Raw genomic sequence first — 23,757 nt, forward strand, 5'->3', positions numbered from 1 at the left:
GAATAATTAAAACAAATATTGTTATTAACTGAAGCTGTTAATGCGCGCACACAGAGATCAGCAGGTGGGGGAGGGGCCGTGCGCTATGTGTGTCTGAGTGGCGAGAGGAGGGAAAAACACCACAGCAACCAAGCTGACACACAGTAGCTACTGTAGGTTATTCATCATCCAATGTGATGACATAGTACCTGTTTTGATTGGATCACACCGAGAAGAGAAGCTTGTTAAGCTAGCTAGCTGGGTTGGCTACTTGAGGCTACGTAGGCTGCGCTTTCCCTAGCCAAGTTTTTTCTCAACTCCACAATGTACATCACATCAATGGAGTTGTGTGGAGATGAGCGTGTGGACTGTATCTCCGACTACATCGAGCCGCTGTCAGTCGATACTTCAAAAATGTTTAATTCTTAAACGATTACCTATGTCCTCTGTAGCTGCCTGCCTTTCTTTCCTTTTGGAAATCCATACTAATTTAATGAAATGTTAATCAAATACAACCGCCGACGGTTTCCGCGTGTCGACTAACAGCGACTCTGTAGTTGGAGGTACACTCCGCCCACCGTTGTGCAACCCAACTCAGAATGTACATATCGTGGAGTTGAGAACCCCCAGCTATGCTACCCGTCCCCGTATGACTCCATTCAAAATATTAAGCAGTAGCCTACCTGTTGGCTCATGGTTGTTGTAGACTATACTTGTCATTTCACTTTTAATTGCGTAATTTTAATTCCAACTTGCATGCCACGGCACCCAGAGACTAGTGCCACTTTGACTTGTGATTGGCCGACAACAAGCTACACGCGCCACTCATGAAACATCTGAGCAGCAGCATAAATGAGACAATTTTCTATCTCTTGTTTATCTGTTGCAGACTCGCGCAATATGTTGTACTGATCTTTCAACCAGAAGCACACCAACAGACTGGAGATGCTGCTTTCCTAAGAACCAACAGGTAATGCATTGCTCTTGTTTGATTCTTGCTTGACCGATTTGATCCTTAAAAGTGAACTGTATTGTTAGTATGTGAATGTGTCTTACCCATGGTTTGGGCGGTTTAGTAACTGGGTGATTCTTAAGTGGATAGCAGACGGTACATGTACATTGCTAAATATAATACGCTTTTGTATTTATATCCAAAGCGACTTAGTCGTGCGCGCGTACATTTTACGTAAGTCTGGTCCCGGGAATTGAACCCACTACCCTGGCGTTACAAGCACCATGCTCTACCAACTGAGATACAAAGGACCACTGCTCCATTGACCTGATAAGGGGCAGGACCCTTTTTCACAGTATCGTGCCGGCCCAAACTCCTAAGGGGTTGGGGGTACTGCTAAATCTTCTCCTTCAGTGGGCGCCTTATATAGAAACGCACACAACACACACAGTGAAACTAGGTCAGTCGTAGCATGGTGGTGTTAGCTGACCTCTTTGATTATTTGCATTGACCCCGATAAACCAGGTAAATAAGGGTGAGGAAACATTGCTGTATGTGGGAATATACACGAGTGCATTACACAGTCCCTCCTCACTGAAAGCCTCCTAAACCTAGTGAATGCAGGGTGAAATCTCAGCGACTTGCTCCTGTTTACTGTCCAGTGACTGGTGCCCTGAATATTTCAGAGAGAGGCTAGGCAGAAATGCTGTTCACTACCATTCCCTCCCTCCCTCTTCATTTCTGTATGAACTTTAACTCAGTAAAATCATTGCATGTTGCGTTTTAAATGTTGTTCATATAATCTTATAAGTTTAACTTATATAAGATGTGTCATGCTCATGGCTCCAGTTATGCATTTGGTTTGCTTACCTGCTAGCGAAGTGGCTAGTTTGCAAGATGAAGCTTATTTTTTTTTTTACAGCAGCAGAGATGATCAAGATCCCTGCTGCCTGATATTTGGTGTGCAGCAAACCTTTTTTAGATATTGCAATTACCACAGCTCATGAAGTTGTACTTTTTTTTACATTCCCTTGCGCTTGTTAGCATTTAGCTAGCATCCGGTATGGGAATTCATTCGTACTTTTTTAGCATTTGTTAGCACTATTATTATGATAAAATATATGTTTGTTTGTGAAGAAATGGCACTGCCGGTAATACCGTATGGTACAGGAACTGTATGAAGGTATGCAAATCTGGATACTGACCAACCCTAGTTCTTGCTGTGGTGAAAAATGGAACTATTTTGGTAGGCACGAGCTAGCGCATTGATATCCAGTAGTGAATAAGTGAGTGAGGTGAGGGATGCACTGTTTTCCTTATTTTAGAAAGGGGGAAGGTCAACAGGGAAGAGAGGATGCACCAGATGGGGCCCTATAAAATCTGTGAAGTCAACTTAATGTATTAAACTTTATTAGAAAATGTATTAATTTGTCCAAGATTATGTTAAGACATGAACAAAATGCTTAAGGGATTTTCCTTCAACTTTCTCAAGAGGCAACGGCACGCAAATGCCTCTCTGTGTGTGCACGTTTGTCTACCACTGTGTAGTCGTTAATGATGACAACCGTTTTCTGGTAAATGGAAAGGTTTTCTCAACCTGGCTTTAGAATGTACAATTTTGAGAGCGAAACCTGGAAAAACTAAATGAAGAAACAGAGTTTTTGCTGAAAAATTTAAATGGAATCAGGCATTGACCCGTTTATTGATTTTTCTTTATTTGTACCTTTTTATATCAAATGTAAAGAGAATACAGCGGTCTGGACCTCTTTGTCTTATGTAGCTATAGCCCTCTTTGGCACAATAGCCAGTGACAATATTCTGAGTTGTTGTTATTACAATTTCAGTTAAACTGACAACAATGGAAAGCGAAAAGAAAAAAGTTTGCGTGGTAGACATTCAACTAATGAAATTGAACAAATAATGTGTGAGATTTTAGTGGCACTGTGGGATAGCTAGGGGAAAACTCGACGCGTGGCAACAAGGGGTCGTGTGCGACAGACTCAGACAGCAGATGCCAGGATGGAAGGGAGAGGGTGACATGGAGATGGAGGGGTGGAGGCCATCAATCAGATTTAACTGTGACCTGTAACCTTTTACCCCCTTATGACCCACAGTCTGGGTGAATGCTGTCTGTATCACAAGAACTGGGGTTTACTGGAAAATGGAAGGACATGTTTGGGGAGAAAGAGATGGAGGGTTGGGGAAAGGGCGGAAGAGAGACCGACGTTGGGAGATGGCGAGATGGAGAGACTGGGGGAGAGAGTAGGAGATGGAGGCTCTATACGTATCATAAATTCAATTTCTAGTCCCTTCAGCTATCTGGGACCCCAGAAGCATGTTGACACAGAGATAGATGGGGTGTGTGTGTGAGAGAGACAGGGAAACATATCATTGTGTTGTTCCTGCCACAGCTCTCAGCATCCTACTCCACTGAAGGTTGTAAACTGTAGTAGTACTATACTTACCTACTGTAGCTGTCTGTGTGCATGCTTCAGTAGTCTGCCCTGAATGAATATAGTCTATAAGCAAGAGGACCCGTTCTCATGCTGATTATCAAGTAGATCCAGCCGTGGGACAATTATTATAAAATAAACTTTTGAGGGGATGGTCAATAATTTGTAACTTAATTACAAATTATTTGTAGCCTACAAATTGACCGCAAGAAGATCAAACTGATATAATATTGGACTAAAACATAATACAAACTTTGTATACGATCACGTGCATAGATCTCTCTATTATGCGTGGGAATACTTTGGAACAGATTTCCAAAATTCATATCACTTGGAGCTGATTTGTCTGGTGTTTTTAGTCTTTTATGTCCGTGTTGCCAGTTGGGGAACCCTGCCATAGAGAAATTTCCTGTGCCCTTACATGGTGTTAGTGGACATTATTCACAGTACAGAGAGACTTAAATTGTGGCTGGCCCCTGAACCCATCAGTCTGGTGTGTGTGTGTGTGTGTTCACACGTATGGAAGGAAGGACGACGGATGAGCAGTGGGTGAGTCTTCCCTCTGTCACCCTCTCCTCCCCATCCCCTTTCACCATCACTCTCTCCAAACTGAACCTTTCCTCTTTCTGTTTGTTTGCCATCTGTCTGGGGTCACTTTGACGACTGCCAGATGAGCGTCCCTCCTTTCTCTCCATCCTCCTCTATCCGAATCCTTAGGGCTCTAGTACCCTGCATTACTTTTATTATCTCCGTTCATCCCCTCCTCCTCCTCCCTTTCTCGCTCCCTTGGGCCTTGTGTTGAACGGTTGGGTGGCTTGGTTCACACACACACACAAACTTTCGCTCTCTGGCCTCTGAGCAGCTTACTGACAGTATGGGGTACCCTGGTCCCTATTCTTTCTATGGGGGGGGTGTTTTTGTCCTGCAGATTAACCCCAGGGGCGGAAATCCCGGGGGGGACACGACCCCCCCCCCCATCCTGGGAAAAATGTGATTTGTCCCCCCCAATATATCACTTAAACATAACTATGTAATTTAAATAATATTAATAATACGCAATGAAAGCAATTGTGCTGATTATAGACACTTAATAGCGCGTTTTTAAGTTTCAAAAGATTGCGACCCCCCCCCCCCACCCTTTTCCTCACAATGGTTTTCCTCACCATGGTGATTGCCTACGGAGCTGTGAAGGGAACGGCACCTCCATACCTTCAGGCTCTGATCAGGCCCTACACCCAAACAAGGGCACTGCGTTCATCCACCTCTGGCCTGCTGGCCCCCCTACCTCTGAGGAAGCACAGTTCCCGCTCAGCCCAGTCAAAACTGTTCGCTGCTCTGGCACCCCAATGGTGGAACAAGCTCCCTCACGACGCCAGGACAGCGGAGTCAATCACCACCTTCCGGAGACACCTGAAACCCCACCTCTTTAAGGAATACCTAGGATAGGATAAAGTAATCCTTCTAACTCCCCCCCTCCCCCTTAAAAGATTTAGATGCACTATTGTAAAATGGTTGTTCCACTGGATATCATAAGGTGAATGCACCAATTTGTAAGTCGCTCTGGATAAGAGCGTCTGCTAAATGACTTAAATGTAATGTAAATGTTTGATCCACTGGCAAGGTAACAGAGGGGTCGTAGCCACTGTCTGAAAGGCACTCAATGAACGTAACTGACGTGAGGTTAATCCAGTCAATCGCGCACACACACTAGCTGAATATGCAGAGCTAGCGCGCAAATATGAACTATTAAGCTAGCTAGTACCTATTCCATTTGTGGCCTCGTCAAAGACAGAATCTTTGCTATCGTCAATTTATTCCGAGATCAGCATGCAGATGATGTAAGTTAGTGCTTCAAAGTCCCTGTGATAAGGTTAGCGATAAACTGAAGTCCAAACTGAACAGAACTACACTCTCTTCTACCATTGTCTTAAATATATTTAATGGTCTCATTGCAAAAGCTAAATTGTCGCAAGGGAACTTTTATTTATTTATTTTATTTAACCCGGGTAGCAAAGATTATAGCAAACACCACTGAAACTGAATTGGTGCTCGCTAGCTTTGCAAATTCAGCTATTGTTGGAAGCCAGCCAATATGAAACAAACTATTAAAATTACAAAAGGTTGCAGCATATGTTGTGTAAATGGTGAACTCATACAGCTGTCAACTCTTGTCATTTTAATCCGTTTCACATTTGCTAGCTACCTTTTAGATCGAAGCCCAAATAGAATGATAAAAGATAAGATGATAGAAGCCCATCTCCTACTGTAAATAACCTACACACTGTGTGTGTGTAGCTAGCCAGCCAGGTAGAAAATGTCAGAAAAATAAGACTGACATCAGAGTATTTTTCAGTACACCAAAACGCAAAGTAAAAACCCTAGTAGCCTAATATCTCAAAGACTAGTTGATAAAATGTTCATAAGAAAGAAATGAAATTCTAATGGAAATGTTTCACAATGATGTCATTAGGCAGAGCAGGCAACAGATGGCACACAGACAGCAGAGTTGGGGACAGATATGCAGGGACAGACTGGCAGAGACAGGGAGTCTCAGGTAAGTTTGTTGAGTCTTTGTTTGGCAACATTATGAAAGGTTCTCCATTTTTTTACTTGTAAAATAGGAACATAATTGGAAAATGCCATGGATACCCCCACTCTCAACTTAAACTGGTGACTGAACTAAGATTTGTTAAAGGCAATGGTATTGTGAGTAGTTGTGTAGTTTTGGGTACCGGTAGTTAGGAGTACGGCAAACACCTTATTTCTTTGGTTCCTCAATATACATTTACCATATTACAATGTAGGCTATGTGTTACAGCACTACTTTTGGTGTCCCTCTCAGGAATTGCTCTTGAGAAAATTTCATGTAATTGTCCCCCCCAAAGTTGATATCAGATTTTAGCCCCTGATTAACCCCCTTACACACTGTAACGAAGCACACCCTACACTCACCCCTTCATCCCAGCGCACACACTAGTGGTGCGTGGGTTAGCTGTTTGTTGACCTGCAACCGCCTGCAATTGCTAATAATCCATCTGCAACTGGCTATGTGAAAATCTGAGTCCCGACACTAACCCGCTAATATAGTAAATGCACTGTAGGCTACAGTCAAATATGGAAGGGGGTGCAGGATTTTTTGGGGGGGATATGCTAATAATTTGACATTTTGGTAGGCTATTTGTTAGTCAGCTGTCTAATTGGATACATGCAGCTTCTCTTCTGTCATATGTTGCCTTACATGCTGAACACACCGCTCGCGTTATGCGTGCGGGTGTTGCAAAATAAATGTGCACCTTATTCAATTTCATCCAAACTGCTGGCTTGCGCCAACGAGTGTCTCTGTAGCCAGGCGCATAAATAGAACTTGGTTCTTTTTTCCCCCTTTTTTTGGGGGACTCTTGACACGCTGCAAGTCCTGCCTCTCCCATCTCCTCATTGGTTTTAGGAGCATATACCCACGTGAGTGATTGAAAGATGAACTGAGGTCCACACTCCAGTCCAGTTGGTGGTGGCAATGCACCTTAAAGTTGGTTGCCAACCGCCATATAAAGTCCACAGAAGGAGAGATTACTAGAAACTAACTCTGTTTACCCTTTTATCTGTAGATTAATTGTTGGAGTAGGGGACCTTGTGCATTTCAGGTAAAGTAACAACCCAATGTTTATATCCCAGTACAAATGAGCTAGCAACAGCAAGCTAGCTAGCTAAATTGCCCATAAATGTTTCATGCGCTTCGACCTGTCCCCAAATTTAATATAGTTGGTTCAGTTTTTTAAATTTTATTTCAACCTGCGTTTACTGATCGCATCAGGAAACATAATGAAACAAATAATGTGCACGATAATGGAGCGGGACGTGCCTGTTGAGCGTCTTTGTCCCTCCCCATATTCTGGTCTCGACATTTAAATGATGCCCGAGACGTGTTCCTCAAACATAAGCAGTAACCTCAATAACATTATGAGGACGTAGCAGTGGTAATTTCCCCTTCGATTGAAATCGTTACGGTTCAGTATTTCTAACTGTTCTTTGAGCTTGTGTGCTCCTAGATGTTTCTACTTCACAATAACAGCACTTCCAGTTGACCGGGCAGCTCTAGTAGGGCAGAAATTTGATGAACGGACTTGTTGGAAAGGTAGCATCCTATGACGGTGCCACGTTGAAAGTGAGCGCTTCAGTACAGGCCATTCTACTGTTTGTCAATGGAGATTGCATGGCCGTGTGCTCGATTTTCATACACCTATCAGCAACGGGTGTGGCTGAAATAGCTAAATCCACTCATTTGAAGAGGTTGCCATGTCGTGCATGTCTAGCTAATAGGAGGGAAATTGTTGGGTTCAAAGTTGCCTGTCTTTGAACACACCGTAGTTACTTTCAACTTCTATCTTTGAAACAAAAATCTGAAACAGACATGCGTTGGTAATGTATATTATGTTTAGCCTACGGTGACTGCCTACATTGTCGGCCGTTTAACCTACGTGGGCTAGCCTCCGTGGCTATAATGGCTAGCAGTGAGTAATTTTAGCGTGTGTGTGGGGGAAAGGTAAATGGGGTTAGAAGTATATTTGACTCAGTTGATCCGCAGCGAGGGCTTGTGTTTTTACAGTGCTACGCGTTTCCCCTTTACCTCGCTCCACCGTAGTGGGCTGAGGTGGGACTGGGAGGGTGAAAGGGGGCGATTGAGTAGTCTGTGTGTGCGGTGCAGAGAGGTGGAGGTTCAGGCCCGGTGTGGTGTCAGTTAGTGCTCCCCGGTGGTCCGTGTGGCCCAGGAAATAGGAAGTCCACTCAGATACTCTGTGCCTCATTCATGACGATGGAACACTCACGCTGTCTGTGCTGCTGCCGGAGGGATGTGTGTGTACTGTGTCTTGAGCTGAACTTTTTATTAGGTCTATGGCAGGAAAAAGCTGTCAAACTGTGTGTGTCTGGGATGGAGCACATAAATAACTGTTTAAATGCCGCTGTATGTGTATGAAATCTGTTTGTATTACGTTGTATGTCTAAATGTGTGTTTTAGATTCTGCATAAAGGCATGATTGTATATGTACCTGCGTTTTCTAAAGTGTATATACCATATGAGTAAGTGTATATTTTGTACTATATTGTAATGTTACAATATGTTAATATAGGCTTAGACTATATGATTGTAGAAGTGTGATGTTCTATCCCTGCGTTTGTCTCTCGGTATCTGTATGGCAGAGGGGGTTGGTTGCGCTCAGATTGGGTGAGGGAAATGAAATGGGCGTGTCCCCCCCCACCAGCTGCCCGTCTGTCTGGTCGCCGTCGGTAACCCTGCTTGATGAGATCAGAGGGGTTTGGCTTTCAGCATGAGGCAGCCAGCCTTCCCTCTTATCCTTGTCCTACTGCCTCTCGCTCGCTCTCGCTCTGTGCTGAACTGAAACTAACTCTGAAGAAGAGTGCTCGATAGCGACAGGCAACGGACGCCACGGCAACGAGAAGAGTCGCGGAGGGCAGTAGCGATAGCGGCGGGCGGCTTAGCTTTTGCCAGGCAGGGAGGTGAGGGGTGGGGAGGGGGTCACCTCTCTAGGGAGAGGGAGTCTTTTCCCTCAACTGGCTTCTGTTCTCTTCTGTTCTTTCCACGAAGGAGAGCTTTTATCGCCGCTCTTCTCATGATTAGTTTATCCTCTGAGGTTGAACTGGAGAAACGGAGTTTCACAGAGAAGAGCTACACTGCTGTTACAACTGTAAGCGGCTTGTTTAAGACTGTGTTAGAGAGAGCGCATGGTAGCGAGGTGGATGGCTTTTGTGAAAGTTCCGTTTTTGTGTGCGTGAATGAGGGATGCCGATACCTTGTGATGCACTCTGTACTATTTATTTGACTCCATGTACTCCTTAACTAAGAGTTAATTCTTCTCTGTGTGTCTGTGTGAGGCATCCTGCATCTCTCTCATGGCTGACCAGATTTCTCCCAGACGCTGCGTGTTTCCTCTCTTCCCTGTCCCGTCTTTTCCTGTCGTCTTTAATTCCCCTAATGGACCAGAGGCCCCAGCTGTACAGGATACTCTTCCCTCCTCTGCTCCGTGTGTGTCGGGAATTCTCCCATATGCCATCCTTGGATTTCCCTCCCATTACTGACACTTAAATGCATATCTACTCCTGAATCCTGATATCTATTTTAAAACCTGACATTTTCTATACCTTTTGACTTCTATATCCCCCCCATTCATCTAATATGGTTTGTGCCACAGCTATAGGTTTCTCTGTTGTCCTACCATGTTTAGGTTAGAGGGGGAGGGGGTAAATCTGAGCTGTGCTGCTGGGTGGTTAGATAGCGGGCTTCATTTTGACTTCATCTCTTTTGTTTTGTCAGCTGCTGACCTCTTTGCTTGGCTTGTTATCGCTCTCTCCCTCTTTCTCTCTGTCTGCCATTCTGTTTGCGTCTCTCTCTCTCTCCCCCTTTCTTAGATAAGGTGACTTAGAGAGAAGCAGAGGTTGTGGTTGGTTTCTCTGGCCCATACTGTGTGTTCAAATCCCTATTGTTTGTGGGGGGGGGGGGGGGTTCCGGAGGAAAGTCCGTAAGCAGTGACTAACATTATGCTTGGGAGAAGACAGCTGTTAGGAAGTCGTGTTCCATCTACATTTTAGGTTGGTATGTGTGTGTGTGTGTGTGTGTGTGTGTGTGTGTGTGTGTGTGTGTGTGTGTGTGTGTGTGTGTGTGTGTGTGTGTCAGCAACACTAGCGTGTGTGTGTGTTAAGTACCCTTCTATGAGTTTATACCACTGGCGTCAGTTCAGCTAAACCCTAACCCGCCCCGCCATATCCTAGGTTAACTCTAAAATGCTATTTCAAGAACAGCGAGAACAAACAAATTGCCCCCGCCATTCATTATTATTGTAATGTTCGTTTTAAACGTCTGGAACGGCATATACACTGTCAACCACTACTCAACCTTATCATAAATGTACTTTTACTTACGCATACAGTAGGCTATGTATTGTAGAAGGCACAATCATTTTAATTCCTTTTTTTTTCAGGCTTTGACTCATACGCCTACATGTAGGGTCTATTCATAAGCTCGAACATGCGTATGGATGTTTTGAATTAATCATCAGAAAGCACTGTCCGTTTTGTGTTAGGCTTTGAAACGACGACCACTGTTTCAACCTGCTGTTGAACTTCTTTCTTCAAATTGATCATCACAGTGACGTGAGTTTTAAAAGAAAGATACTGTTTTGATAAGTGTTCGTGATTTTCGACATCAATGCATTCGCATTGCTCTGAGTGTTTAGAGGGACAATAGAGCCCTTAGAGTACCAGGCCATTAGGACTTCATGGTCGTTAGCAAGATGGGTACTACCAAGCATGTCCAGAGTTCATAAGAGGAGATTACCATGTCTCAATGGTCACGTGAAAATTTTACTGCGGTCATGACTGCTGGTGTGTTGGAATGCAAACAACCCTACCTGAGTTCCATGGTCGTGCCATTCATCCGCCGCCATGACCTCATGTTTCAGTATGAAAATGCACAGCCCTATGTCGCAAGGATCTGTACACAATTCCTGGAAGCTGAAAATGTCCCAGTTCTTCCATGGCCTGCATACTCACCAGACATGTCACGCGTTGAGCATGTTTGGGATGCTCTGGATCGACGTGTACGGCCGCGTGTTCCAGTTCCCACCAATATCCAGCAACTTCGCACAGCCATTGAAGAGGAGTAGGACAACAGGCCACAATCAACAGCCTGATCAACTCTACGCGAAGGAGATGTCGTGCTGCATGAGGCAAATATTGGTCACACCAGATACTGACTGGTTTTCTGATCCACGCCCAACCTTTTTTTTTTATGTTGCGTGACCAACAGATGCATATCTGTATTCCCGGTCATGTGAAATCCATAGATTAGGGCCTAATTTAATTACTTCAATTGACTGATTTCCTTATGAACTGTAACTCAGTATAATCTTTGTTGCATTTTATGTTTGTTCAGTGTAAATTCAAACTGATAGATTGGTGCGATTTTTTTTATTTTTATTTTTTAAATGTATTTATTTTTTATTTTTTAAATCAAGCGCTCAATGACCATTAAAATGCCCATAAAGGCTAGCCATCCACAACACATGGCATATCACAGTGCTCTCTCTCTCTCGTGTGTGTGTTCCTGAAGACATCTCTGCCTGTCAAGCATTCATTGATTTCAGCACTGCAAATTGCTTGGGCCGTTTAGTCGGCAGCGTGATATAATTTGTACCCATTGATAGGGTGTAAGTGCTGTTTTTACCCTTCGCTGATGATTTATTGTTGCTCCAGAGCGAGGGATGAGGAAACAAAGGCATGGAGAAAGGGGTGGGCGTATGTCGGGTACTCAAATACTATTTGAGACGGTTCGGTCACACGTTTCCTATGTGGCAAAGGTCCAGGTATATATTGACAATTATCGTCGTTAAAAGAAACCACCTCGTGACCCATGCACCGTTTTTATGTTCAGTTAACATAATATAATTTAAATCTATGAATTTAAGGAGTCTGTAATAGAATATATATATATATACTTGTCAAAAACGTGTGGATACGTTAATAAATGCATTTCTGTAGCTTCCAAAATATTTTTTACAAGGTGGAGTGCCAAGATGACCGTGTTGGCTTCAATACAGCGCCTCTGTCAGACTGTGCATGTACACATCATTGTTCATGCCCCTCTTGTTGGCGGCGCGTTCATTTTAGCAGTTTTAAAACGTATTTCCTGCAAGTCTTTTTTTGAGTGACTCAAACATTACAACCAAATCAATGGGGACCCCAGTGGGTCTAGGCCCCTGGGCACATAATCTGGCCATGATGACTACAAGGTTTAGATAGGTTAACTTACCTACCATGTTAAAGAATGTTAGCTGACATGGTCTAGTCAACCCCTCTGTCGAAGACGCTTGGACCTTCATTTTTTATATTTTCAATGGTATTGTTAACATACACGCCCTCAAAGAAAATTAGTTAAAAACAGGTTCAGCCCCTGGTTCGATCGTGATCTTGCAGAGTTACTCCACCTCCAAGAATTGCATTTGGCAAAAGGCCCGGCACACGCATACTCATGCTGACGGGCTCTCGTTCAGGCAAATGAGAAATAATTTCACGTCAGGCTATCCGGAAGGCCAAAGTTAGTTAGTTAAAGGAGCAGTGCTTGCTCTGTGGGTCTAACCCCAAGAAGTTCTGGAAAACGGTTAAAGACCTGGAGAATTAAAAATGTATATATATTTCACCTTTATTTAACCAGGTAGGCTAGTTGAGAACAAGTTCTCATTTGCAACTGCGACCTGGCCAAGATAAAGCATAGCAATTCGACACATGCAACAACAGTTACACATGGAATTAACAAAACATACAGTCAATAATACAGTAGAACAAAAGAAAAGTCTATATACAGTGAGTGCAAATGAGGTAAGATAAGGGAGGTTAAGGCAATAAATGGGCCATAGTGGCGAAGTAATTACAATATAGCAATTAAACACTGGAATGGTAGATGTGCAGAAGATGAATGTGCAAGTAGAGATACTGGGGTGCAAGGAGTAAGATAAATACAGTATGGGGATGAGGTAGGTAGATGGCTGGGCTGTTTACAGATGGGCTATGTGCAGTGATCTGTGAGCTGCTCTGACAGCTGATGCTTAAAGTTAGTGAGGGAGAATAACCCTCCCCACAGCTGCCCATGTCCCTTGTGTCTTTGGCATCATTAAAACTGAAGACTTATTTGTCAAATAACTGTCTAATTATTATTATTATTATTATTATTACGTGATCAAACTGATTAATCATGTAACTAGGAAGTCGGGGCACCAAGGAAAATATTCATATTACAAAGTTATAATTTTCCTAATATAACTTTCAGATATTTTAATATCTGATCAATTAGTCTTCAATTTAATGAATTATTATTTACCTCACGTTAGTCTCATTCCAAACGTCGTAAATTGTTGGTTATCTGCACGAACCCAGTCTTCACTGACTCATCCATACATCAATTGTCTTAAAATCCTTTATTTACTAACTAAGTAATTCACAGAAATGCATAACAAACAGTACATATGGTTACAAGGAAATGATAATGTCCCCTAGTGGGCTAAACCGGCATGGTGGCTTGTTAGACAAAAGGGGAGTGGGGGGTCAGCTGAGAAGGCACTACAGAGTTGATAATTATAACAATTTGAAATGCTAAACCTTTGCACATGAACGCTCGCTCATTCGGGAATAATTGCAATCAATATATATATTTACGCTCAGTGTGTTGTTGATCTCTGTTGAAAAGCTAGTTTCTGTTGGAGAGTTTGTCCGCTCTCTCTCTGTCGTGGTTAGAATGGATAGTTCTGAGTGACATTCATTCATGTCGTTATAGAATAAATGTTTCGGTGGTTGTCGGTCTTCGCGTTCAATGATACCGAATTCCTAGCTGCAGACTAGTTATTAATATCAAAGACTTGTTCTTATTCTGTCGGTATCGATAGTCTGAGTTTAACCACGTGGTATGGTTAAAAGTTCAGCAAGAGAAATGCATGGTCTGCAACCTTTAGCCATCTCGTAATTGAGGTAAGCGTGGTCTCCTCTCAAACCTTGGCCCTCTGGTTATCGAGGTAAGCTGGTCTGATGATAGAAAACCTAGGTGGGGGTTTTATTCGGGACATAGAAAAAGGCTGCCTCATGACGCCAGGTCCTGTCTGTGCCCCTGGGGGCGTGCCAATGACTTAGGAAACTTTAAACAGAAATACAATTCTCTCACATTAACATCATTACATAGCATCCCATCATCTCACAAATAGCTTCATCCTTATTCATTTTATACAACCATTAGATGTAAGCCTCATAACTGAGACTCTTCTATAAACATGGTTATGGTAATGTGGCGGTATTGTCTCATGAGTTTCACAAAATTGTACCAACCGGACGAGTTCGTAGCTGGATTATTCACCGATCTTTTATACCTTCTCCAGAACCTGAATATTGTTCGGTTGTCAACTTCTGTGAGGTGGAAGAAATTATTTTGTTCTCTCTATGAAAACTCACGCTCTCTTATACTCTGGCCATGAGGAGAGGGTCTCCTCCAGGAATTTACGACCTCTCTTACAGAGCCTGGTGTAAGGAGTATAGAGAGGGTGATGGTGCTCTCTGGACCCAAAGAGGGCAACGTCATGACACCCTTAATGTTGATGCTGTGGTTTTTACTGACAAGAAGCACATGGCTGAGCTCTTTAATCACCACTTCATTAAGTCAGGATTCCTAGTTGACTCAGCCAAGCCTCCCTGCCTGTCCAACATTTCCTCATCTCTCACCCCTTCTAATGTGACTATCACGGATGCTTCTCCCTCTTTTTCCCCTGCCCCGCTACAAAGTTTCTCCCTGCAGGCGGTCACATAGACCGAGGTGCTAAAGGAGCTCCTTAAACTTGACCCCAAAAAACCATCTGGGTCAGATGGTTTAGACCCTTTCTTCTTTTGAGGTTGCTGCCCATTGCCAGCCTTTGTCCAACCTTTTTAACATGTCTCTCCTTTCTGGGGAGGTTCCATTGCTTGGAAGGCAGCCACAGTTTGTGCTTTATTTAAAGAGGGAGATCACGCTGATCCAGCTGTTATAGGCCTATTTCTATTTTGCCCTGTTTATCAAAAGTGTTGGAAAAACTTGTCAATAATCAACTGACTGGCTTTCTTGATGTCTATAGTATTCTCTCGGATATGCAATCTGGTTTCCACTCAGGTTATGGATGTGTCACTGCAACCTTAAAGGTCCTCAATGTCACCATTGCCGTTGATTCTAAGCAATGTTGTGCTGCTATTTTTGACTTGGCCAAAGCTTTTGATATGGTAGACCATTTCGTTCTTGTGGGCCGGCTAAGGAGTATTGATGTCTTTGGCCTGGTTTGCTAGCTACCTCAAAGAGTGCAGTGTATAAAGTCAGAAAATCTGCTGTCAGCCACTGCTTGTCACCAAGGGAGTACCCCAAGGCTCAATCCTAGGCCCCACGCTCTTCTCAATTTACATCAACAACATAGCTTAGGCAGTAGGAAGCTCTCTCTTCCATTTATATGCAGATGATAGTCTTATACTCAGCTGGTCCCTCCCTGGATTTTGTTAAGCGCTCTACAACAAAGCTTTCTTATTGTCCAACAAGCTTTCTCTGCCCTTAACCTTGTTCTGAACACCTTCAAAATGAAGGTCATGTGGTTTGGTAAGAAGAATGCTTCTCTTCCCACAGGTCTTATTACTACCTCTGAGGGTTTAGAGCTTGAGGTAGTCACCTCATACAAGTACGTGGAAGTATGGCTGGACGGTGCACTGTCCTTCTCAGCATAAATCAAAGCTGCAGGCTAAAGTTAAATCTAGACTTGGTTTCCTCTATCGTAATCGCTCCTCTTTCACCCCAGCTACCAAACTAACCCTGATTCAGATGACCATCCTACCCATGCTAGATTACGGAGATGTAATTTATACATCGGCAGGAAAGGGTGCTCTCGAGTGGCTAGATGTTCTTTACCATTCGTCCATCAGATTTGCCACCAATGCTCCTTATAGGACACATCACTGCACTCTATACTCCTCTGTAAAGTGGTCATCTCTGTATACCTGTCGCAAGACTGCAAGACCCTCTGTTTGATGCTTATTTATAAAAACCCTCTTAGGCCTCACTCCCCCCTGAGATATCTACTGCAGCTCTCATCCTCCACACACAACACCCGTTCTGCCAGTCACATTCTGTTAAAGGTCCCCAAAGCATACACATCACTGGGTCTCGTCTTTTCAGTTCGCTGCAGCTAGCGACTGGAACGAGCTGCAAAAAACACTCAAACTGGACAGTTTTATCTCAATCTCTTCATTCAAAGACTCAATCATGGACACTTTTACTGACAGTTGTGGTAGCTTTATGTGATGTATTGTTGTCTCTACCTTCTTGCCCTTTGCGCTGTTGTCTGTGCCCGATAATGTTTGTACCGTGTTGCTACCATGCTGTGTTGTGTTGCTGCCTTGCTATGTTAGGTCTCTCTTTATGTAGTGTTGTGATGTGTGTTTTGTCCTATATTTATTTTTAATCCCAGGCCCCTGTCCCTGCAGGAGGCCTTTTTTAATAGGCCATCATTTGTAAATAAGAATTTGTTCTTAACTGACTTGCCTAGTTAAATAGTTGATTTCAAAATGGCACCTTGTGCGTTCAACTGGGTTCTTTTAAAAGGAAGTTGTGACAGTTCTGGATTCGGACAGCGGCTTATGTAGTATTTGGAGGGATGGCGGGAGGGAGAGAGGCTAAATAAACTGACAGGGAAAGTTGGAGGGAAAAGGATGGTAAATAAATGGAGGAGAGCGGGATAGATTGAGAGCTCTCCCGCCGTCCTCTTCTGTATGGCTTAACAGGATCAACGGCCCCCGTTGACAGTGTGGAGTATCCTTCCTTATCTCTTAAAGACTAATCATCCTGTGGAATTCTGTCTGTATTTTGACTTACCGTAAATTCCAGACTATAAGCCGCAACTTTTTTCCCAGCTTTGAACCTCGCGGCTTAAACAATGACGCGGCTAATATATGGATTTTTCCCGCTTTCCAAAAATAAAATTCTTAAAAAAAACACATTTCTGTGACGTGCTCAGTTTTTTTGGGCGGCATGAAGCTTTCATTAGACCAATGAAATTGCCGAATAGGTTAAGGTCAAACAACTTTTTTGTTTACTGTTTAGATTAAATCGAGCGCTCTCAAACTTCCCATCATTATGATTACGGTAGTCATTTTGTCACCCTCATCATGGCAAAGACACGGAGAAATGCATATGATGCAGCTTTCAAGTTGAAGGCGATTGATCTGGCTGTTGATCTGGCTGTTGGAAAAGGAAATACAGCTGCTGCACGGGAGCTTGGTGTTAATGAGTCGATGATAAGACGTTGGAAACAGCAGCGTGAGGAATTGACTCAGTGCAAAAAGACAACTAAAGCTTACTGCTATATTTTTTGTTACAAGCCGTGTTTCGTTTAAAGCCTATTTATTTTTGTTACAAGCCGTGTTTCGTTCAAGCCTGTGTAAAGTTCATTTGTTTCAATGTACCGGTAGGCACCTGCGGCTTATAGACATGTGCGGCTTATTTATGTTCAAAATAATATATATTTTTTAAATTCAGTGGGTGCGGCTTATATTCAGGTGCGCTTAACCTCTATGGGCTAGGTGGGACGCTAGCGTGCCACCCGTGGTGCACTCCATCAACAGCAGGTGCATTTCAAGAGCGGCAAATTTGAATCCAAATAAATGTCAAAATTCAAATTTTTCAAACATACAACTATTTTACACCCTTTGAAAGATAAACATCTCCTTAATCTAACCACGTTTTACGATTTCAAAAAGGTTTTACGGCGAAAGCATAAATTTAGAGTATGTTAGGACAGTACATTTACAAGAGTTGTGTGTAATGTTTTGTCAAGTCAAAGACAGGGTCACCAAAACCATAAAACCAGCTAAAATGATGCACTAACTTTTTACAATCTCCATCAGATGACACTCCTAGGACATTATGTTAGACAATGCATGCATTTTTAGTTCTATCAAGTTCATATTTATATCCAAAAACAGCGTTTTACTATGGCATTGATGTTGAGGAAATCGTTTCCCTCCAATAACCGGCAGTCAAGTCAGCGTCACAAATTAAATAATTAAAATGAGAAAACATTGGTAAAATATTATATTGTCATTTAAAGAATTATAGATTTACATCTCTTGAACGCAATCAACTTGCCAGATTTAAAAATAACCTTACTGGGAAATCACACTTTGCAATAATCTGAGCACTGCGCCCAGAAAAATACGCGTTGCGATACAGACTAGACGTCATGTTGGGGAGATCTAAAATCGAAAATACTATGTAAATAATCCATTACCTTTGATTCTCTTCATCAGATGTCACTTCCAGGTATCACAGGTCCATAACGAATGTAGTTTTGTTCAAAAAAGCTCATCATTTATGTCCAAAAATATCCGTCTTGTTAGCACATGATCTAAGCCAGCCGGACTTCTCGTCATGAACGAGGGGAAAAAATATATTTACGTTCGTTCAAACATGTCAAATGTTGTATAGCATAAATCATTAGGGCCTTTTTTAACCAGAACATGAATAATATTCAAGGTGGACGAATGCATACTCTTTTATAACGTATTGGAACGAGGGTACCCAACATGAACTCGCGCGCCAGGTGTCTAATGGGACATCATCGTTCCATGGCTCTTGTTCGGTCAGATCTCCCTCCAGAAGACTCAAAACACTTTGTAAAGGCTGGTGACATCTAGTGGAAGCAATAGGAAGTGCCAAAATATTCCTCAGCCCCTGTGTTTTTCAATGGGATAGGTTTAAAGTCAATACAACACATCAGGTATCCACTTCCTGTCAGAAAATGTCTCAGGGTTTTGCCTGCCAAATGAGTTCTGTTATACTCACAGACACCATTCAAACAGTTTTAGAAACTTTAGAGTGTTTTCTATCCATATATAATAAGTATATGCATATTCTAGTTACTGGGTAGGATTAGTAACCAGATTAAATCGGGTACATTTTTTTTATCCAGACGTGCAAATGCTGCCCCCTAGCCCTAACAGGTTAATAGTCCGGAAATTACGGTACTCTAAATAACACTGCGTACAATCTACCTACCGCTGGCATATCCTCACTAGAAATGAATCTCAATTATGTAGACGCTAACAGTTGTTTTAGAATAGTTTGTATAGGCTTTACGCTTCACTGCAGTTCACACTTCATAGCCACACACACACACACACACACACACACACACACACACACACACACACCACTAATTAGAACCAGGGTTGCTAGGTATGTGTTGGTCTGTTTAAATACACACTGTTTTGGATTCCCGTTAACATGCTGGTCTGGGTTATTCCTCCTGTGAAGCCGACAGACTGATCTTTTTGGTTATTTCCCAAACATTATTATGACTTTTCCCTAGAAGTCCTCCATCTTGTGTTTGTGCGCAGCTGTCCTGAGGTAATGACTCTACTGTGACAAAAAGAATGTCGGTGTGAAGGAGCTGTGTCTCAGAGTGCGAGATTGCGTGTGTGTGTCACATCAAAGCCTGTCTCCCCAGTCAGGGCATTTTGGATATGCATGAAAGCATGGTTCTGAGGCAGAAGGGACTTTATACACACATTATGCAATTGCATTTTTTTTATGGTTGTTAGAGGGAAGGTGGCCAAGTCCCCCCCCCCCGTCCCCCCCCCACGTTAGACCTCCCTTTGTTTGGTTCTGTCTTTTTCAGTGACTTTTTCTGTCGGTCTGTGGATTCGCTCTCGTTCGCGCTCTGTCTTGCGTTCGTTCTTGCTCTTGTGCGCTCTCTTGCTTTCTCTTCATATACCTCCATTTCATCATGCTTTTCTGTCTCCCTCAAGAAAAAAAATTGTATTTAGCTCTTCCCCATGCTATATGCTGTCCTTTCTGCTCCCCTAACTGCCATACCTGTCTAGCCCGGCTAAAAGAAGGGATGAGGACGGAGAAGAGCAGACTCTCCTAAATAAGTCGTCAGAAGACTGGGGTGAGCGAGGGAGTGTGCCAGAGACGGGAGAGAACGAGAGAGATCTAACTCAAATGGGATGGTAGGATCGAAATGTAAACAGCTGGTATGTTGCAGCTCTACACTGCAACCTCTGGGTCTAGCCCCCTTCAGAAGGGTAACCGTGGTGTTGCAGGTCAAAGGTGAAGCACCCCCTTGAGGAAGGCGTAATGCATAGGTTACCACCCACATGCCCTCCCAGACTGGATCTAAGCCAGCTGAGCTCGATGTAGAGGAGCCATCTGGGGGAAATGGGAGGAATAGACATGCTCTGTACGTACACGCGCACACACGCACAAAGGGGCACACACAGGCAGGCCAATTCTGATATTTTTTTAAACTAATTTGGCTTTTGACCAGTCAGATCAGCTGTTTTGCCAATTATTTGGGAAAATATCAGAATTGGGCTACCGGTGTAAACGCAGCCATAGACACAGATAATACAGAGAAAGACACTTGTACAGAACTACACCTAGTAACACACACACACACACACGACTACAGTTTGGCTACAGTTACTGAGTAGCTAATGACATTCTCCCAGAAACTTCCATAAGAACCCAGCCCTAACCCACCTGCCCACTTATGACACACTCTGAACAGTTAATTGGACACACACACACACACACACACTCCCTGCTGGGACCTGAACTCTCTGGTGCTACACACACACACTGCCAACTCTCATGACCTCATTCCTCTTCTCATTTAATGGAAGACCGAGAGAGGTGGGGGGCATGACTCACAGCTGTCTGGCCGTCTGGTCACCCTACTTCCTGCTAACTTACATAGACAGACCTCTCTCTCAGGCAGTTGCTGACCTCACTCTGTCTGAGTGTTGTGTTATACAGTACTGCATTTGTGTCTGTGGATATTAGCTTACATAGCAACAGTAGACCTGTATTTCACAGTCTGACGTCTGTGTGTACAGTACTATATATATATATATATATAGATATATATATATATATATATCTCTCTTCCCCATGCTGTGTATATATACACAACACACACACTGTGTGTGTGTCTACCCCCAAGAGGTGTGTCAGTCTGGTATGAGTGTCCCTTTCCCTGTGTTAAGGAATAGCTATCCCTCATTCCTGGAAGAGACTGATGTGTCATTTCAGCTGAGCAGGAAGTGTGTGTGTCCCAAACAGGAACTGCCTGCTATTGTTACATAGGGCCCTAGTATTTTTAGCTTATCAGCCAATCTTCCATTATCTAGTTCACAGAGCGTTCTTTTTCACATCACCATGGATCAATGACACTGCGGCAAGGAGGGATTTTGTTTAAAGTTATTTTTTTTTAAAATTTTTTTTAAGGCTTTGGAAGCTCGAGGATGGAGCAATACATTTAAAAAAAATAAAAAATAATTTTTGCCAACTCGGCTGCTTTTCTAAAAGGCGGTTATTGAAAAATGTATTATCTAAAGGAGCATTAGTGTCCTCTGAGTTCTACTCTAGGGGAAGTATCTCACTTTTGGTGTGTTTGTTATAGCTCTTGTTCTCTCTCTGGTCTCTAGCTCTTTCTGTGTGTTCTGCAAGGAGGCAGTGATTTGGGCCAGAACAGAGAACGGCAAAGTCATAACTAGCTGTAACGTACCCTTACATGCACTCACAGTCCTCTCTCTCTGCTTTCTCCTCTCAGGAGTGTCGTTGGCGGCCCCCTTTTTGAAAGCGGCGTTGTGAAGTCGGCCACCGACAGGAGTGCGTCATCACCACTCCCTGTGGTTCCCCTGGTTACTGCACCGAAACATCTGCTTTAATGAAGTAACGCCGGGGCGACAGAGGACCGACACTAACACCTTCCTCCCTCTCCCCCTTTCTCGCCGACACCATGGGTCAGAAGATCTCTGGCGGCGTCAAGTCAGTGGACAGTCGTGGCGAGGGTGGCTCGCCCTCTTTCCGCCCGTCGACCCACCGCCGGCACCTCCACCCCGAGCTGCGGGGCCCTGACTTCTACAAGCCGCCGCGGCTGGACCTGCTGTTGGACATGCCCCCCGCGCCCCCTGACCTCCAGCTCCGCCATGCCTGGAACCCGGAGGACCGCTCGCTTAACGTTTTCATCAAAGAGGAGGATAAACTGACCTTCCACCGCCATCCTGTAGCGCAGAGCACCGACTGCATCCGCGGCAGGGTGGGCTACACGCGGGGGCTCCACGTCTGGCGCATCCACTGGCCGGCGAGACAGCGAGGGACACACGCTGTGGTGGGAGTAGCCACGGCCGACGCCCCCTTACACTCGGTCGGCTACACGGCACTAGTAGGCAGTGACTCTGAGTCCTGGGGGTGGGACTTGGGCAGGAACCGACTGTACCATGACAGTAAGAACCGGGCCCAGGCTTCCCTACCTTCGTATCCGTGTTTCTTAGAGCCAGAGGAGGCTTTCGTATTGCCGGATGCTCTTCTAGTGGTGTTGGATATGGACGAGGGCACGTTGAGTTTCATGGTGGACGGACAGTACCTTGGTGTGGCATTCAGAGGCCTGAAGGGGAAGAAGCTGTACCCGATCGTCAGTGCCGTGTGGGGCCACTGTGAAATCAGCATGAGATACGCCAACGGACTAGATCGTAAGTGTCCTCCTCTTTTTCCTCTCCTCTCTGCTATCTCTCACAGGAACTAATAAGTAGAGGTGTTTCGCAATGCGTCATTGTATAAGATGGTAATATAATGATATACTAATAGTAGATGACATTGAAAAATGCTCAATTAGCCTCTTTTTCATTACCGCTGATTTGACAGGATATTAGAAGCAGCATGGTGGGAGGTCCTTTCAACCAAAGTGATCATGAAGGAGAGGAGATAAGGAAAGCAGGCCTTTAAAGCAGGGATCATCAACTAGTTTCAGCCTCGGGGCCTATTTCTTTCAAGAGCGGATGGTCAGGGGGCAGGAAACATATTTACAAGTCATTTGTAGACTGCAAATTGACCGCAAGAAGACCAAACAGATATAAAGTTTGACAAACACATTTCAAACCTTGCTTAGACATATCTGCGATCACATATATCGCTCAGTTATGCGTGCGAGTACTTTGGAACAGCTTTCCAAAATGTAAATCACTTGGAGCTGATTTGCTAGTCTTTTTTAAAGAGATTTGGACAAAACAGACCTTTTTTTCTCAGAACTTGGGGTCAAATAAGTTGGAAGCCTGCTTTGAAGGGTGCGTAGAACATGGAACTTTACCTTGCGTCATTATAGGATGCTTTCCTGGAATAGCTACAATTACTGTTCAGAACATCAGAGGGCAGATACAGACGCCAAACAGAACCATATCTGCCTACAGTATCTCGTTCTGTCATTATCTACCCATAAAGAGGAAGTGTAGACACTGAAGTCATTTAGCTTCGCAATGAACAGGGTTTTTTGTTTACTGCACTGTCGATTTATTTTTTTATTTTTTATGTCACGTTTATTTGATAACACATACAGCCATATCACTTTGAGATATAACACATTGTATGATAGTATGGAAGCAGTATATCCATTCCAAATGATGAAGAATTAAAAACACGTTAAGACTTCTATGGTGGTCTTATATCTAGGGCTGTGATGGTCATGGACATTTGGATGACGGTAAAATATTTTTGTTTTTAACTTAAGGACAGACGTTCCGCTAGCCTCACCAATATCCAATGGTAGAGCGTGGCGCGAAATACAAATACCTCAAATGCTATAACTTCAATTTCTCAAACATATGACTATTTTACACCATTTTAAAGACAAGACTCTCGTTAATCTAACCACATTGTCCGATTTCAAACTTTACAGCGAAAGCAAAACATTAGATTATGTCAGGAGAGTACCCTGCCAAAAATAATCACACAGCCATTTTCAAAGCAAGCATATA

The 23,757-nt window shown here is 43.5% G+C and overlaps 1 protein-coding gene across 5 annotated transcripts in view; it reads left to right on the forward strand.

Moving 5' to 3' along the window:
• The window catches only part of LOC106568937 (SPRY domain-containing SOCS box protein 4), a 128,576-nt gene that overhangs the window by 54,064 nt on the left and 50,755 nt on the right, over positions 1–23,757 (forward strand). For 2 of the 5 annotated variants that reach the window (XM_014139785.2, XM_014139784.2), the window contains 2 exons: positions 869–949; positions 21,558–22,479. In XM_014139785.2, the coding sequence (XP_013995260.1) occupies positions 21,747–22,479 (733 nt within the window). In that variant the 5' untranslated portion in view covers positions 869–949; positions 21,558–21,746. Of the gene's footprint in view, positions 1–868; positions 950–8,679; positions 9,087–21,557; positions 22,480–22,651; positions 23,535–23,757 lie in introns of those variants that run through there. The other 3 variants (XM_014139792.2, XM_014139786.2, XM_014139787.2) reach the window with 3 other exon arrangements.

Source organism: Salmo salar, chromosome ssa14 (genome assembly GCF_905237065.1).
Source record: "Salmo salar chromosome ssa14, Ssal_v3.1, whole genome shotgun sequence".
NCBI lineage: Eukaryota > Metazoa > Chordata > Actinopteri > Salmoniformes > Salmonidae > Salmo > Salmo salar.